Source organism: Mesoplodon densirostris, chromosome 19 (genome assembly GCF_025265405.1).
Source record: "Mesoplodon densirostris isolate mMesDen1 chromosome 19, mMesDen1 primary haplotype, whole genome shotgun sequence".
Lineage (NCBI taxonomy): Eukaryota > Metazoa > Chordata > Mammalia > Artiodactyla > Ziphiidae > Mesoplodon > Mesoplodon densirostris.
Window position 1 is genome coordinate 34,929,634 of NC_082679.1, and position 16,783 is coordinate 34,946,416.

Sequence of the window (16,783 nt, forward strand, 5' to 3'; positions counted from 1 at the left end):
TTTTTTGGCTGCGCTACGCAGCATACAAGATCTTAGTTCCCGGACGAGGGATCAAACCCAGGCCCCCTGCAGTGGAAGAACAGAGTCCTAACCACTACTGGACCACCAGGGATTTCCCATCTTTGCCTCTTATTTTGCCTCTCTACAGTTGGACCTTCACACAGCAGCCAGAGTGATCTTTCTAAAGCAAAAATCAGGCCAAGGCACTTCTTAAAACCTTCCAGTTGCTTCTCATTTCTCTTAGAATAAAGCCCAATCCTACAGTGCCCTACATAACTCTGGGACCTCTTCCTCCATTCTGTCCCTCATCCACAATGTTCCTCCAACATGTCAGGCTCATTCTATGCTGTTCCCCCTAGTACAAATATTCTTTCGCCTAATCTTCCACAGAACTGCCCCTTCATATCATGCAGGTCTCAGCTTAAGTTTCATCTCTTCAGATAGGCCTTCCCTGCCCACCCTAGCTAAAGCAGCCTACCAGTTACCCACTATTACTTAACCTTATTTTATCTCATTCATGTTGCCTACTAGTATTAAAAATTATATTTATTTTTTAAATTGTATTTCCCCTATCATTACAATTTAAGCTGGTTGAAGGTGAAGTATGCTATCTGTCTTATTGATCATTGTGTTCCCAGCCCCTAGAATCTGAGAAATAGTAACACCCAGTAAATATTTGTTGACTAACTGCCTCCTCTTTTTCCTTGGTCTGACTGCATTCAATCTCCTTGTGATTTCCCAGGAACTGTACTGTGATCTATGAATTATCCTCTTTCATTATTCTTTCCCTCTCTGACTTCTCATTTGGATTTTAAGATACTTACATCTCTCTCAACACACACACACATGCGCATGCACACACACACCACTTTTGCACCCAGTTCTCCTCAGACTACCATATTATTCCTCTCCTTGGTTTCACAGCCAATCTTTTTTAAAGAAGTATCTGTATTTGCTGACCTCTTTTTCTTTTCTCACATTCACTGTACATTCCACTACAATTCAGCTTTTACCCCCTCACTCCACCACCTACTTTAAGAAGTTCTTCACCCACATTCTCACTGCTAAATTTGACGGATATATCATAATGTTTATCTTATTTACCTTTATTGACCACTTCCATATTATTAGAATGTGTCTGTGATACCATTCTCCTGTAGATTTTCTTTTTAGCTTTCTGCTTGCCACTTTTCATTTTCAGCCTTCTCTTCTACCTGTCTCTTAAATGTGTTCACATAGGCCCTCGTGTCACTTACTCTTGGGTGTTCACATCTTTTCTGCAGCATCCATTTATATTTCCACACTGATGATTTCCAAACCTAATTCTAGCCCACATCTCTCTTCTGAACTTTAGATCTGCATTTGTCAAATATACCTTGGTTACTAATGCCTCCAGGCCTTTGCATTCTTGCAGGAACATTCTCTTTCCCATTTTCTTTCATTTTCCCTCTCTTACTGCTCAGCCAACATCAACTCAGCATCCCTGTCCTCTCATGTCTGGGTAAAGCACATACCCAGAGTGCCCTGTCACAGCACTCATCACAGTATTGAAGAGGTTTTGCAGATACCTCTTCAAAAGAGTAAGGATATGTCTGTCTTACTATTGCCATTGTTGGCACATTGTGAATACTGTGAATATTTAAATCCAAATAGATTTAAAATCTATTTTGAATGGATGATCTAGCCTGCGGAAGTTAGAGGCTTTATGCAAGAGATAGCACATGAACTGAATCTCTAAAAGCAGAAATCAACAATAGGAGTACATGCACCTTATTGTATTCCTTTCCCTAGCAGTTAAGGAACACTTAACATGCATATGGCACATTTAAACCGTGAGGTAGAGCTCTTTGGTGGGACTAATGGCAGACTCTGGGAGAGCTCACGCCAATGAGTACTTCACAGAACTTCTGCTGCCAGTGTCTTTGTCCCCATCATGAGCCACAGCCAACCCCCACCTCTGCAGGAGACCATTCAACACTAGCAGGAAGATGAATCGCTCCCCCAGCTTGTCCCTGTAATTACAGTTAAAGCAGTATTAGTTCACAGTTATCAAGTGCTTTCTATGTGCCAAGGACTCATGTAAGAGCCATGTGGCTGACAGGGTCTTGGTGCTCCGGCTGGGTGTCAGCCTAAGACTTGTAGGTGGGAGAGCCAAGTTCAGGACATCGGTCCACCAGACACCTCCCGGCCCCACATAATATCAAACGGCGAAAGCTCTCCCAGAGATCTCCATCTCAACGCTAACACCCAACTCCATTCAACGACCAACAAGGTAAAGTGCTGGACACCCCATGCCAAACAACTAGCAAGACAGGAAAACAACCCCAGCCATTAGCAGAGAGGCTACCTAAAATCATAAGTTCACAGAAACCCCAAAACACACCACCGGACACAGTCCTGCCCACCAGAAAGAAGATCCAGCCTCATCAACCAGAACACAGGCACCAGTCCCCTCCACCAGGAAGCCTACACAACCCACTGAACCAACCTTACCCACTGGGAGCAGACACCAAAAACAATGGGAATTACGAACCTGTAGCCTGTGAAAAGGAGACCCCAAACGCAGTAAGTTAAGCAACATGAGAAGACAGAGAAATAAACAGCAGATGAAGGAGCAAAGTAAAAACCCACCAGACCAAACAAATGAGGAGGAAATAGGCAGTTTACCTGAAAAAGAATTCAGAGTAATGATAGTAAAGATGATTCAAAGTCTTAAAAATAGAATGGAGAAAATACAAGAAACGTTTAACAAGGATCTAGAGGAACTAAAGAGCAAACAAACCAATGATGACCAACACAGTAAATGAAATTTAAAATTCATTAGAAGGGATCAGTAGCAGAAAAAATGAGGCAAAAGAATCGATAAGTGACCTGGAAGATAAAATACTGGAAATAACTACCACAGAGCAGAATAAAGAATAAAGAATGAAAAGAATTGAGGACAGTCTCAGAGACCTATGGGGCAACATTAAATGTACCAACATTCAAACTATAGGGGTCCCAGAAGAAGAAGAGAAAAAGAAAGGGACTGGGAAAATATTTCAAGAGATTACACTTGAAAGCTTCCCTAATATGGGAAAGGATATAGCCAAACAGATCCAGGAAGCACAGAGTCCCATACAGGATAAATCTAAGGAGAAACTCACCAAGACACATGTCAATCAAATTATAAAAAATTAAATACAAACAAAAAATATTAAAAACAGCAAGTGAAAAGCAACAAATAACATACAAGGGAATCCCCTTAAGGTTAACAGCTGATTTCTAAGCAGAAACTCTGCAGGCAAGAAGGGTGTGTCAGGACATATTTGAAGTGATGAAAGGGAAAAACCTACAACCAAAATTACTCTACCCAGCAAGGATCTCATTCAGATTTGATAGAGAAATTAAAACCTTTACAGACAAGCAAAAGGTAAGAGAATTCAGCACCACAAAACCAGCTTTACAACAAATGCTAAAGGAACTTCTCTAGGCAGGAAACACAAGAGAAGGAAAAGACCTACAATAATGAACCCAAACAATTAGGAAAATGGTAATAGGAACATATATATCGATAATTTCCTTAAATGTAAATGGATTAAATGTTCCAACCAAAAGACATAGACTGGTTGAATGAATACAAACACAAGACCTGTATATATGCTATCTACAAGAGATCCACACTTCAGTCCTCGGGACACATACAGACTGAAAGTGAGGGGATGGAAAAAGATATTCCATGCAAATGGAAATCAGAAGAAAGCTGGAGTAGCAATTCTCATATCAGACAAAGTAGACTTTAAAATACAGACTATTATAAGAGGCAAAAAAGGATACTACATAATGATCAAGGGATCGATCCAAGAAGAAGATATAACAGTTGTAAATATTTATACACCCAACATAGAAGCACCTCAATACACAAGGCAAATGCTAACCGTCATAAAAGGGGAAATCGACAGTAACACAATAATAGTAGGGGACCCTAACAGCGCACTTTCACCAATGGACAGATCATCCAAAATGAAAATGAAAAGGAAACACAAGCTTTAAATGACACATCACACAAGATGGACTTAATTGATATTTATTGGACCTTCCATGCAAGAACAACAGAATGCACTTTCTTCTTAAGTACTCATGGAACATCCTCTAGGATAGACCATATCTTGGGTCACAAATCAAGCCTTGATAAATTTAAGAAAATTGAAATCGTATCAGGTGTCTTTTCCAACCACAGCTCTATAAGACTTGATATTGATTACAGGAAAAAATCTGTAAAAAATACAAACACATGGAGGCTAAACTATATGCTACTAAATAACAAAGAGATCGTTGAAGAAATCAAAGAGGAAATCAAAAAATACCTAGAAACAAATGACAATGAAAACATGATGACCCAAAACCTATGGGATGCAGCAAGAGCAATTCTCAGAGGGAAATTTATAGCAATACAGTCCTGTGTCAAGAAACAACTCAAATAAACAACCAAACGTTACACCTAAAGCAATTAGAGAAAGAAGAACCAAAAAACCCCCAAAGTTTTCAGAAGGAAAGAAATCATAAAGATCAGATCAGAAATAAATGAAAAAGAAGTGAAGGAAACAGTAGCAAAGATTAATAAAAGTAAAAGCTGTTTCTTTGAGATGATAAAGAAAATTGATAAACCATTAGCCAGACTCATCAAGAAAAACAGGGAGAGGACTCAAATCAATAGAATTAGAAATGAAAACGGACACGTAACAACTGACACTGCAGAAATACAAAGGATCATGAGAGATTACTACAAGCAACTAAATGCCAAAAAAATGGACACCTGGAAGAAATGGACAAATTCTTAGAAATGCACAGCCTTCCAAGACTGAACCAAGAAGAAATAGAAAATATAAACAGATCAATCACAAACATTGAAATTGAAACTGTGATTTAAAATCTTCCAACAAACAAAAGCCCAGGACCAGATGGCTTCACAGGAGAATTCTATCAAACATTTAGAGAAGAGGTAACACCTATCCTTCCTAAACTCTTCAAAAATATAGCAGAGGGAGGAACACTCCCAAACTCATTCAACGAGGCCACCATCACCCTGATACCACAGGGTGGTATCACAAATAAAGAAAGATGTCACAAAGAAAGAAAACTACAGGCCAATATCACTGATGAACATAGATGCCAAAATTTCAAAACAATACTAGCAAACAGAATCCAGCAGCACATTGAAAGGATCATACACCCTGATCAAGTGGGGTATATCTGAGGAATGCAAGGATTCTTCAATATACGCAAATCAATCAATGTGATAAACCATGTTAACATACTGAAGAAGAAAAACCATATGATCATTTCAATAGATGCAGAAAAAGCTTTCAACAAAATTCAACACCTATTTATGATAAAAGGCCTCCAGAAAGTAGGCATACAGGGAACTTACCTCAACATAATAAAGGCGATATGTGACAAACCCACAACCAACATTGTTCTGAATGGGGAAAAACTGAAACCATTTCCACTAAGATCAGGAATAAGACAAGGTTGCCCACTCTCACCACTGTTATTCAACATAGTTCTGGAAGATTTAGCCACAGCAATCAGAGAAGAAATAGAAATAAGAGGAATCCAAATTAGAAAAGAAGACGTAAAACTGTCACTTTGCAGATGACATGATACTATACATAGAGAATCCTGAAGATGCTACCAGAAAACTACTAGAGCTAATCAATGAATTTGGTAAAGTAGCAGGATACAAAATTAATGCACAGAAACTTCTTGCATTCCTACACACTAATGATGAAAAATCTGAAAGAGAAATTAAGGAAACACTCCCATTTACCATTACAACAAAAAGAAGAAAATACTTCGGAATAAACCTACCTAAGGAGACAAAAGACCTGTATGCAGACAACTGTAAGACACTGATGAAAGAAATTAAAGATGATACATACAGATGAAGAGATATACCAAGTTCTTGGATTGTAAGAATCAACATTATGAAAATTACTATACAAAGCAATCTACAGATTCAATGCAATCCCTGTCAAACTACCAAGGGCATTTTTCACAGAACTAGAACAAAAAAATTCACAATTTCTGTGGAAACACAAAAGACCCCAAATAGCCAAAGCAATCTTGAGAAAGAAAAATGGAGCTGGAGGAATCAGGCTCCCTGACTTCAGACTATACTACAAAGCTACAGTAATCAAAACAGTATGGTACTGGCACAAAAACAGAAATACAGATCAATGGAACAGGATAGCAAGCCCAGAGATAAACCCACGCACATATGGTCACCTTATCTTTGATAAAGGAGGCAAGAATATACAATGGAGAGAAGATAGCCTGTTCAATAAATGGTAGTGGGAAAACCAGACAGCTCCACGTAAAAGAATGAAATTAGAACAATCCCTAACACCATACACAAAAATAAACTCAAAATGGATTAAAGACCTAATTGTAAAGCCAGACACTATCAGTCTTTTAGAGCAAAACATAGGCAGAACACTCTGTGACATAAATCACAGCAAGATCCTTTTTGACCCACGTCCTAGAGAAAGGGAAATAAAAGCAAAAATAAACAAATGGGACCTAGTGAAACTTAAAAGCTTTTGCACAGGAAAGGAAACCATACATGACGAAAAGCCAACACAGAATGGGAGAAAATATTTGCAAACAAAGCAACTGACAAAGGATTAATCTCTAAAATATACAAGCACTTCATGCAGCTCAATATCAAAAAAAAGAAACAACCCAATCCAAAAATGGGCACAAGACCTAAATAGACATTTCTCCAAAGAAGATAATACAAATTGCCAACAAACACATGAAAGGATGCTCAACATCATTAACCATTAGAGAAATGCAAATCAAAACTACAATGAGGTATCACCTCACACCAGTCTGAATGGCCATCATCAAAAAGTCTACAAACAATAAATGCTGGAGAGGGTTTGGAGAAAAGGGAACCCTCTTGCACTGTTGGTGGGAATGTAAATGGATACAGCCACTATGGAGAACAGTATGGAGGTTCCTTAAAAAACTACAAATAGGGGCCTCCCTGGTGGCGCAGTGGTTAAGAGTCCGCCTGCCGATGCAGGGGATACGGGTTCGTGCCCCGGTCTGGGAGGATCCCATATGCCGCGGAGCGGCTGGGCCCGTGAGCCATGGCCGCTGGGCCTGCGCATCCGGAGCCTGTGCTCCGCAACGGGAGAGGCCACAACAGTGAGAGGCCCGCATACCGCAAAAAAAAAAAAAAAAAAAAAACTACAAATAGAACTACCATATGACCCAGCAATCCCACTCCTGGGCATATACCCAGAGAAAATCATAATTCAAAAAGTCATGTACCACAACGTTCATTACAGCTCTATTTACAAAAGTCAGGACATGGAAGCACCCTAAGTGTCCATCGACAGATGAATGGATAAAGAAGATGTGGCACATATATACAATGGAATATTACTTAGCCATAAAAAGAAACGAAATTGAGTTATTTGTAGTGAGGTGGATGGATCCAGAGTCTGTCATACAGAGTGAAGTAAGTCAGAAAGAGAAAATCAAATACTGTACGCTAACACATATATATGGAATCTAAAAAAAAGAAAATGGTTCTGAAGAACCTAGGGGCAGGGCAGGAATAAAGACGCAGATGTAGAGAATGAACCTGAGGACTCGGGAAGGGGGAAGAGTCAGCTGGGAGGAAGTGAGAGAGTGGCATGGACATATATACACTACCAAATGTAAAATAGATAGCTAGTGGAAAGCAGCCACATAGCACGGTGCTTTGTGACCACCTGGAGGGGTGGGATAGGGAGGGTGGGAGGGAGATGCAAGAGGGAGGAGATATGGGGATATATGTATATGTGTAGCTGATTCGCTTTTTTATAAAGCAGAAACTAACATACCATTGTAAAGCAATTATATTCCAATAAAGATGTTAAAATAAATAAATATATATTTTTAAAAACCCATGAGGTATAATATTTAGTGCCTTTTACTCTCTAAAAACAGGAAAAACCTTCCACCTCAGATGACAGTCAAAATATTTTGAGCTTTAGAGTGCTACCTGATGATTGGTAAGAGGAAGTACAGTATCTGACCCACTTTATTTTTCCCCCTTTGGCATCCTGTCTCCAGTGTTCTTTCCTCTTTCTTTTGTCTTTCTGTGCTTCTGCTTTGTTTAATCCTGACCAGGAATGCAATAAAAAATAAATATCTTCTTTAACTATATTTTTCCTCATCTATTTTTCAACTTTTGCCATATCACCGGAAAATCTCTCTTCCTCTTTCTCTTTCTGCACTAAGCTAAAAAATATTGTGATAGTGACAAAATAAAATATAGTGAGGTGTGCATTTAGATTGTTGAAAAATTTCTTTTTGTCTCCTGGCAAAACACTTAGGAAAACTAAAAAGTAATTTTTTAATCCATTTTTTATGTTTTATTTACTTATAAATACAATAGTACAATATAAGAATGACGTGTATTTATATCAAAATTAATGATACTTATTTGCTAATCCTTGTCAAACATTATTAACTCTTTGCTAGGCTTCCTTTACTGGTAAGCAGTGCTTAATTTTTCAGTGTGACTTTCCTAGCAGTAGCAATCTAAAAGAGACATAACTTATTTTACAGGCTAGAGCCATTCATTTGCTTTTTTAGGGCCTCAGTCTCCTCATATACAAAGTGAAATTTTTGACCTAGATGATTTTTGCCAAGTTGTTTGCTGACATAAGACAGTACTTTCTGATAGAACCTTTTGTCTATATCTGAAGGAAATTAGTGGAAAGAATATGATTCCTTAAGAATAAAGTAAACCTGTTGAAACTTATTTCTTCTGTTGCGCTTAAGAATATTAATTCATTTTATGGTACCTTTGTTGTTATTGTGCAGTTTTATAATTTTAATATGTGGTAATTGTGGAAAATTTTTAAAAATGAAATAAAATTGTATCCTCTTTTTCTTAAAAACCACAATGCTTTTTAGAAGCTATGTAAAATTTTGACCCCTCTTAGACTTGTTTATAGTAACTCATAAAGTCATGTCATGATTTTTTTTTAAGTGACATTGATGTTTGGGTCCCAGAACCAGACCACTCAGAAGTTCCTGCTGAATGGTGGGATTTTGATGCCGATAAGTCACTCCTTATTGGAGTTTTTAAACATGGTAAGTGAGAAGTAAGATCGGTAGAGTCTTCATCTATGTATAGTGTAATTCAGCTACTTCTCAGTTTATTGATTTCCACTTACAGGTTTATTCCAGTAACACCCATATTATTATATACATCATATAAAGCATACACTCCCAAACTATGTTTGTCAGTCACTACATTTCCTCATGAATGGGTGGCATATGTGAATTGCTTCTCTTGGACGTAAGTCTCACATAACGTCCCCTCTCAGGAAGAGTTTTTATGTGAAATATGTTATGTGTGGTCAATTTTTCCTCTTTTCCTTTTAACTGATATATTTAATCTAGATTTTTAAATATACATATTGCCAGACCATGTAATGTTTGTGATAATTTCTAGAAAACATGTTTAACCTATATCATTTTAATATATGGTCCCTGCAATGCAGAAATATCACTCATCATAAATATGAGGAAAGCTCACATTTATATATTTTTCTTCTTTTTATCCTTTTTACTTTCATAATTGGTCATCCCTCTAGGTTATGAAAAATATAACACTATCCGAGCAGACCCGGCATTATGCTTCTTGGAAAGAGTGGGAAAACCTGATGAGAAAGCAGTTGCTGCAGAACAGAGGGCGAACGATTACATGGATGGGTACGTGGATTTCAGTGTCATGCATTCTCCGTATAGCTCTATCAACATCAGCATATTCTATGTCGGTGATGTTTCTCTTTAAATAATGTAGTAGTACAAGAATTGGAGTTTACAATTCAAAAGAGCTACTGATACTCTAATAAGTTAGCACTTGTCCAACAGAGTGCAGTGAAGGAAGAGACTGGACCTTCCCCACACCCATTCTTTTGATGAGTCCTTCATTTTTCCATTCTTAATGGTCATGGCAAATAAGACTATAAAATTTTAGGGACCTAAGAGGGAAGAAGAAAGCTAAGCATATTACAACTGAAGAGAAATATATGATGTTGTTCATTATACCTATTATGAGGCCTTTATTATCTTTCTTTTCTTACCAAAAGAGAAAAGTAAGAGACTGTGTTAAGGTTAATACCACATTTATAAGTGAACTTGGGAGTAAGAGTAAATTAGAACTAGCTTTCTTCTGACTTGCCATGTAAATAGCCTTCATGCTATTAGGTTTGGGCTCCTCTGGCTGAAGAACAGAGGCTTCAGTTAGACCATTAAAACATACAAAGAAGTCCTTCCAACAGTACCCCATTTGTTTGTCCTGCCACAAGAAATTTGAAGTTCAGTACAATAATTATAGCATTTGTTGGTATTTAACAGGGATGTGGAAGATCCAGAATACAAACCTGCCCCAGCTATCTTTAAAGATGATATAGAGGTATGCTTTGGATCATGATTTTAAATCCTCAAATCTAGTTATCCATGTTTTCTTTTGCTTGCTATTTCTTTTGTATGTTTTTCCTTCATATATTTTCATTATGCATCATTTCTTAGAACATTAGCTAAGTTAGTGACCAACTTAGGTTGCCAGACATCACAAATAACCATTCAGAATCAGCTTGATCTCCTCTTCTAGACAACCTGGAGGCTGGTTTGGACATATGGATGAAATGGGGATTCCCAACATGCTACACTGCTAGGAACCAAAGAAACACAGTGTTCAGGGGCAAAATCTCAAAGCAGAATAAGAGCTAGATACTAAAAGTACACAGCAACAGATAAAGCAATCTGAAGTAGAGGGTGGAGCCAGAGGAATTCTGAGCTGCTAAAGCATAGTTCTAAGTGTTCTGTTTATAGAAAGTCAAAAGGAAGAAAAAGAGTTGGTTGAAAGTACAGAATATAATCTGTTGGGTTGGGAAAATGATGTTAAAAGAGGAGAAGAATTTCTATAATATTTGTGAGAATATAGTAAAGACTAGACAATGCTATGGTTGTCAGGTAGGGTTTGTTGGTCTTGGTTGCCAAGGGAATTGGATATTGATGCCTATATGAGGAAGAAAGATGAGGCTTAGGCCAGTGTGTAGCAATGAGAATGAAACCCAGTAAAGTCAGAACCCTTAAAGGGTAGTACTTTCTGCCATACAGCACAGGGAAACAAGTAAATTTATCTCAGCATGGTTTCTGGGTAGGGAGAAAATTGTTTCCCCTGAGAATTCATAGCCATAGGCCTGCCTTCTCTTGAGTTTATGGTTTGATTTCTTTTACTTAATCTGCATGGTCCAGTAACTCTCAAGGCAAAAATGTAATATAAAAAGAGATCCCAAGCTGGTAATACCCTTGAGGTACTTGGTAAAAACAAACAAAGAAAAAGAACAGTTAGAAGAAACGACTTCAGTCTAGATTACACTTGAGTCTTGAAGATAAAGCCCTCCATAAAATGAGGTCAAAGTCCAAAAATTTTTAATTTATGAGGAGCAATTTACCATGAGTGAATGTTAGCAATACAACAAAACAAGATTAGATCTTTAAGAATTTCTGTTAATATATCTCCTGAAATAGAAAATAAATAAAATTTTAAATGATTAAAGACATTAAAGAAAGAACTAGGAAAAAAAGACAAGATAAGATTTTAAATGACGATGGACATATGAAAGAGAATTATATGTAACTTTAGAGGTGGAAAATACTGTCGTTGAAATTTAAAACTCAACAAATAAGTTAAACATCCTGCTGGAGAAGCAGATTAGACACAGCTCATGAGAGAAGAAATTATTTAGAAAATAGAGGAAGTTATCCATAATGTAGCGTGATGAATCAGTTTGAGCCAATCAGGAGAGAAAAACCACATAGTAACTTGAACAGGGAAAGTTTAATGTAAAGAGTTATTGACTATAATAGGGGGGTTGAAATACTGAGAGATTGACTATAAAGAAGTGACAAGAACTCGAAAGAATATAGGAATAGCCACTATTCCTAAGGCTGAGATACAGCACCCGAGGAAGGGTCCTGTCCCCACCAGGGCTGAGGTTCTGACCTTTTGGGGAGGGTATGACCACAGCTCACTAGATGGAAGAAAAGTGGTTGTGCTGCCACACCTGAGCAACTTGCTGGAAATCCACCCTCTAGGGTTGCCAAGCTTTTCTTGGGGAAGTGTCTCACCAGAGGCATTCCACTACAAAACCACCCAGGGGGAGGTCGCTCAGGAGAAGCTGCTGGACAAGAGGTGCTAAAGAAACTGCCTGAACTGCAAGAGCTGGGCCCTGAGGAAGCTGCATGTGCTGTAGGAGCTGAGCAGTGGAGGAGCTCACAGCAACCAGGAAGTAAAATGCCTTTCTTCTCCAGCTCCCACTACTGACAAAGCTTAATATCACATTGGCTGGCTAAGAGAAAATAAAGAGCCTAGATCCGTTTTTTTTTTTTTCTCTTAGAGCTGGCAAAAGGTATGAGAGGCAGTAAATTTAGAGCTGAGAGGCAACAAACCAAAAACCACTACAATGGAGTATATAAAAAAACTTTTTAGATACGAAGAGTATATATAGCATGATAATGTCTGGTGTATGTCTAATAGGCGTTCCAGGGGGACAGACTAGAGAGCATAAGGGAGAAGCCCTATTTTAAGAGTTACCAGCTGAGAATTCTTCAGACTTGATGAAATACATGAATCCTTAGATTCAAGAAGTAAAGTGAATCTTGCAGGGATAAGTGAAACTACATCCACTTCAAGAAACATCCTGGTGCAAGTACAGATACACCAACCAAAGAGAAGATGTTTTTAAAAACAACCAGAGGAAAAAGACCCACCTACAAAGGAATGATGATAATTCTAACTTTGGGCTTTCTAAAACAAAAGTAGAAACTAGTAGTCATTGGAATAAAAACTTAGTTGGTAAGCTCCTTGACATAGGTCTTGGTGATGAGTTTTTTGAATCTGACACCAAAAACAAAAACACAAAAGCAAAAATAAACAAGTGCGACTACATCAAACTAAAGAGCTGCACAGCAAAGGAAATCATCAACAAAAGAAAAAGTCAACCTACTCAATATGAGAAAATATTTGCAAATCATACATCTGATAAGGGGCTAATATCCAAAATATATAAAGAACTCATACAACTCAATAGCAAAAAAACCCAAACGATCTGATTAAAATATAGGCAGAAGATATGAATAGACATTTTTTAAAAGAAGACGTATAGATGGCCAACAGGTACATGAAAAGTCTCTACATCATTAATCATCAGGGAAATGCCAGTCAAAACAACAGTGAGATATCACCTCACACCAGTTAGAATGACTATTATCAAAAAGACTAGAAATAACAAGTATTGGCTAGGATGTGGAGAAAAGTGAACCTTGTACATTGTTGGTGGGAATGTAAATTGGTGCAGCCGCTGTGGAAAACAGTATGGAGGTTCCTCAAAAAATTAAAAATAGAACTGTCATATGACCCAGCAATCACACTTACGGGTATTTATCCCCAAAAAATGAAAACACTAATTTGAAAAGATATATGCAGCCCGATCACATGTGGTTTGAAGTTTTATTTACAGTAGCCAAGATGTGGAAACAACCTAGGTGTACATCAGTAGACAAATGGATAAAGAGATTGTGATATATAGATATATAGATGTATACATACACACATGTATATTCATATATATGTGTGTGTGTGTATACACAGTGGAATATTATTCAGTCTTTAAAAAGAATGAAATCTTGCCATTTGCAACAACATGGATGGACCTTGAGAGCACTGTACTAAGTAAAATAAGTCAGAGAAAGACAAATACTGTGTGATGTCTCTTATATGTGGAATCTAAAAAAAAATTTTTTTTAACTAAGTTGATAGATAAAGAGAACAGATTGTGGTTGCCAGAGGCTTGAGGTTAGAGGCAGGATGGAAATGGGTGAAATGTTTTTGTTTTGGGTTTTTTTAGTTTAAATAAATTGAATTTTTAAAATTCTATTGCAAAAGAAAGTATTCTATTATAAAGAAAATCGATTCTCTTATTATATCTTGACCCAGTTACCCTGTGACAAATTTCTGTTTTCTTTTAAAAGGATGATGTTTCCTCACCAGGAGATCTTGTTATAGCAGATGGAGGTAAATAGCATTTATTTCTTTACTTAGTATTATTGTAAATTAACATTCCCATGATACCATGAGATCAGTAAACTAATACACTTCTATATGTCTCAAATGTATGTGAAATTTATTGAAGACAGTTGCAATCATTATAGAACATAGTTGATTGGAAATTTAACAGTATTTTTAGTTGTAAATCTTTATGCAGTGACTCACTGAATTTTTATAGAATAGGAGCTTTGATGATTTTTTGGCTTGATTATTACACTAGTATGTGACATTTCACCATTAAACACACCATAAGTGTTAATTTAATAATCCGTTTCTTATTTGTTCATACACACATTGAGAAACATTCTTTTATCACTCAGTTTCTACAGGCTTTTCTGTACACGGTCTTGCTTCTACTTCCTTCTGATATCAAGATAGAAACCTACTGTCGCTAGAGTACATTCATTCCCAGCTGGTACCCAAGGGGAATAGTGCCTCACCTTCCTGTAATTCAATTAGGAATAAAGGAGTAGTTTTTCCTTAGCATGAATGATTACCACTTGATTATGGTATATATGATTATATTACACTGTAGAAATATAGAGTTAGATCTTGCACTTTCATTAGGTGAATGAAAACTTAAAAGTTACAGCATTGTCATATTGAATTTTTTAAAATATATGTTCCTCCCTGATGACTTTTTACGTGTTTCATTCTAATTAAATTGAGATAAACTTAATACAGAAAGCTTTAATTTGAAGAGTTTATAGTGTTCAACTTCTCAATGGATTTCAGTTGGACTTTTAATTTATTTAAGTTAAGGCATTGAGTATTTGCCTTCCAGTAAGATATGTTAGACCTGGAAATGCAAGAGTTGTATTTTCTGTGCAAATGAAGTTCTCTTTAAATATATAACATTGTAGTTCTTTATTCCACTGTGACCTACTCTTTGAGCTTGCTCTTGAAGTTTGTTGTAATTTTTAGAGCTATAGTTAAAACTTTTTTGAGAGATTTGTTTTGTTTTTGTTTTTCACATAATCAGATTGAAAGAAAAAATTTTAAGTAGGGAAATTTTGCTGCTTTTGTGAGCTTCATGACAGTATCTGTTTAGTTTTTGGTTTTTAGTTTTTTTTTTTTAATTGACATGAGTTTCTTTAAATGTAGATGGTCAACTGATGGAGGGTGATAAAATTTATTGGCCTACTCAGTCAGCTTTAACCACACGTTTGAGGCGTCTCATCACTGCATATCAGCGTACCAATAAAAACAGACAAATCCAGCAGATACAACCTACTTTCTCAGTGCCTGCCACTGTTATGCAGCCTCTTTATGAAGAAGCCACTCTTAATCCTAAAATGGCAGCCAAGATAGAAAGACAGCAGAGGTAAGACAATAGCACTAAATTGTTAATATATAGTATCTAAATATAGTGTTCATTCTGAAGTCTGTTAGGGTATGATTATCTCACATTGTGAAAAACGTATGTAGGTAGAGAAGTTGGTCAAAGCAAAATGCTTTATGCATACATATACATGTATATAAATATATGTACACACAAATATGGTTAAGCTAATACAGATTATTGCATTTTATAGTTATTAGTCCATACTTTATATTTAATCATTCTTTTGTCATGTTTATGAACAGTGAGGTATGGGGAAAAATGAAGGTGCAAATTCAAGACTCATTAAATTATCATTAAATACTCATTAAACTCATTAAATTATCAATGAAACGTATGTTTAAATTATATGAAATAAATTCCACTGTATCTTATTTTACATGATGACATTAATGAAATATAAGAATGTATGGAAGAGAAGTTCATCTATGCTTTTTACAGAGGATGAACGCTTAAAACTACTGATGTCAAAGGGGAACAAATAGTAGTAGAACTTCTTGCAAGAGGCTTGTTAGGAAGACAGGTAAACTCCTCTCATTCCAAAAGCTTTAACTCCTTAAAAAGGATAGAATACATGGAAAAGAATAAGAAAGTTTAGCAATAACCTGGCCTCCTTATTAAACCTGGATCTTTGGATTTTTTTCTGAAAGATAAATCATTGTTCCTTTGTTTCATTTGCAGCACATTCATTGTAACCAGAATTTAGTCTGACACTTAAGATTTTAGCTATCCTAGACATAATCTTCAAATACTACTACCTATGTAAATTTACTGTTTCAGTTATCTATCGTTGCATAACAACCCACCCCAAAACATAGTGACGTAAAACAACGTCAGTTTTTTGTTTGTCACTATTCTGTGGGTTGACCAGGTGGTTCTTCTGCTTCCCATGGTGTTGGCTGGAGTGAGGCGAGGGCTGGAAGGTCCATAATGGCCTCACTCACATGGTTGGCAGTTGGTGCTGACTGCCAGCTGGGAGCTCAGATTCTAAGAGGGAGCATTCCAAGTGGCAAAGGCAGAAGCTGCAGATTTCTTAGGACCCAGCCTCTGCAGTTCCATAGTGTCACTTCTGCCACCTACTGTTGGTCAGAAAGATCACAGGGCCAACCAGGATTTAAGGGAAAGGGAAATAGGTTGCATCTCTCAAAGCGAACTGTGGCAAAGACTATATGACCATCTTTAATCTACCGCATACATTTTCCCTCGCTCTGGCAGATCTGGATAATCTTCCGAAAGTACTAGTTTTATCATGATATTCAGTGGCTCTTTATTTA

General features: G+C 36.9%; 1 protein-coding gene across 16 annotated transcripts in view; it reads left to right on the top strand.

Moving 5' to 3' along the window:
- Window positions 1-16,783, top strand: part of CHD9 (chromodomain helicase DNA binding protein 9) — a 247,375-nt gene that overhangs the window by 203,040 nt on the left and 27,552 nt on the right. For all 16 annotated transcript variants that reach the window (XM_060084508.1, XM_060084513.1, XM_060084509.1 and 13 more), the window contains 5 exons: window positions 9,035-9,138; window positions 9,645-9,762; window positions 10,411-10,468; window positions 14,092-14,134; window positions 15,272-15,491. In XM_060084508.1, the coding sequence (XP_059940491.1) occupies window positions 9,035-9,138; window positions 9,645-9,762; window positions 10,411-10,468; window positions 14,092-14,134; window positions 15,272-15,491 (543 nt within the window). The remainder of the gene's footprint in view (window positions 1-9,034; window positions 9,139-9,644; window positions 9,763-10,410; window positions 10,469-14,091; window positions 14,135-15,271; window positions 15,492-16,783) is intronic.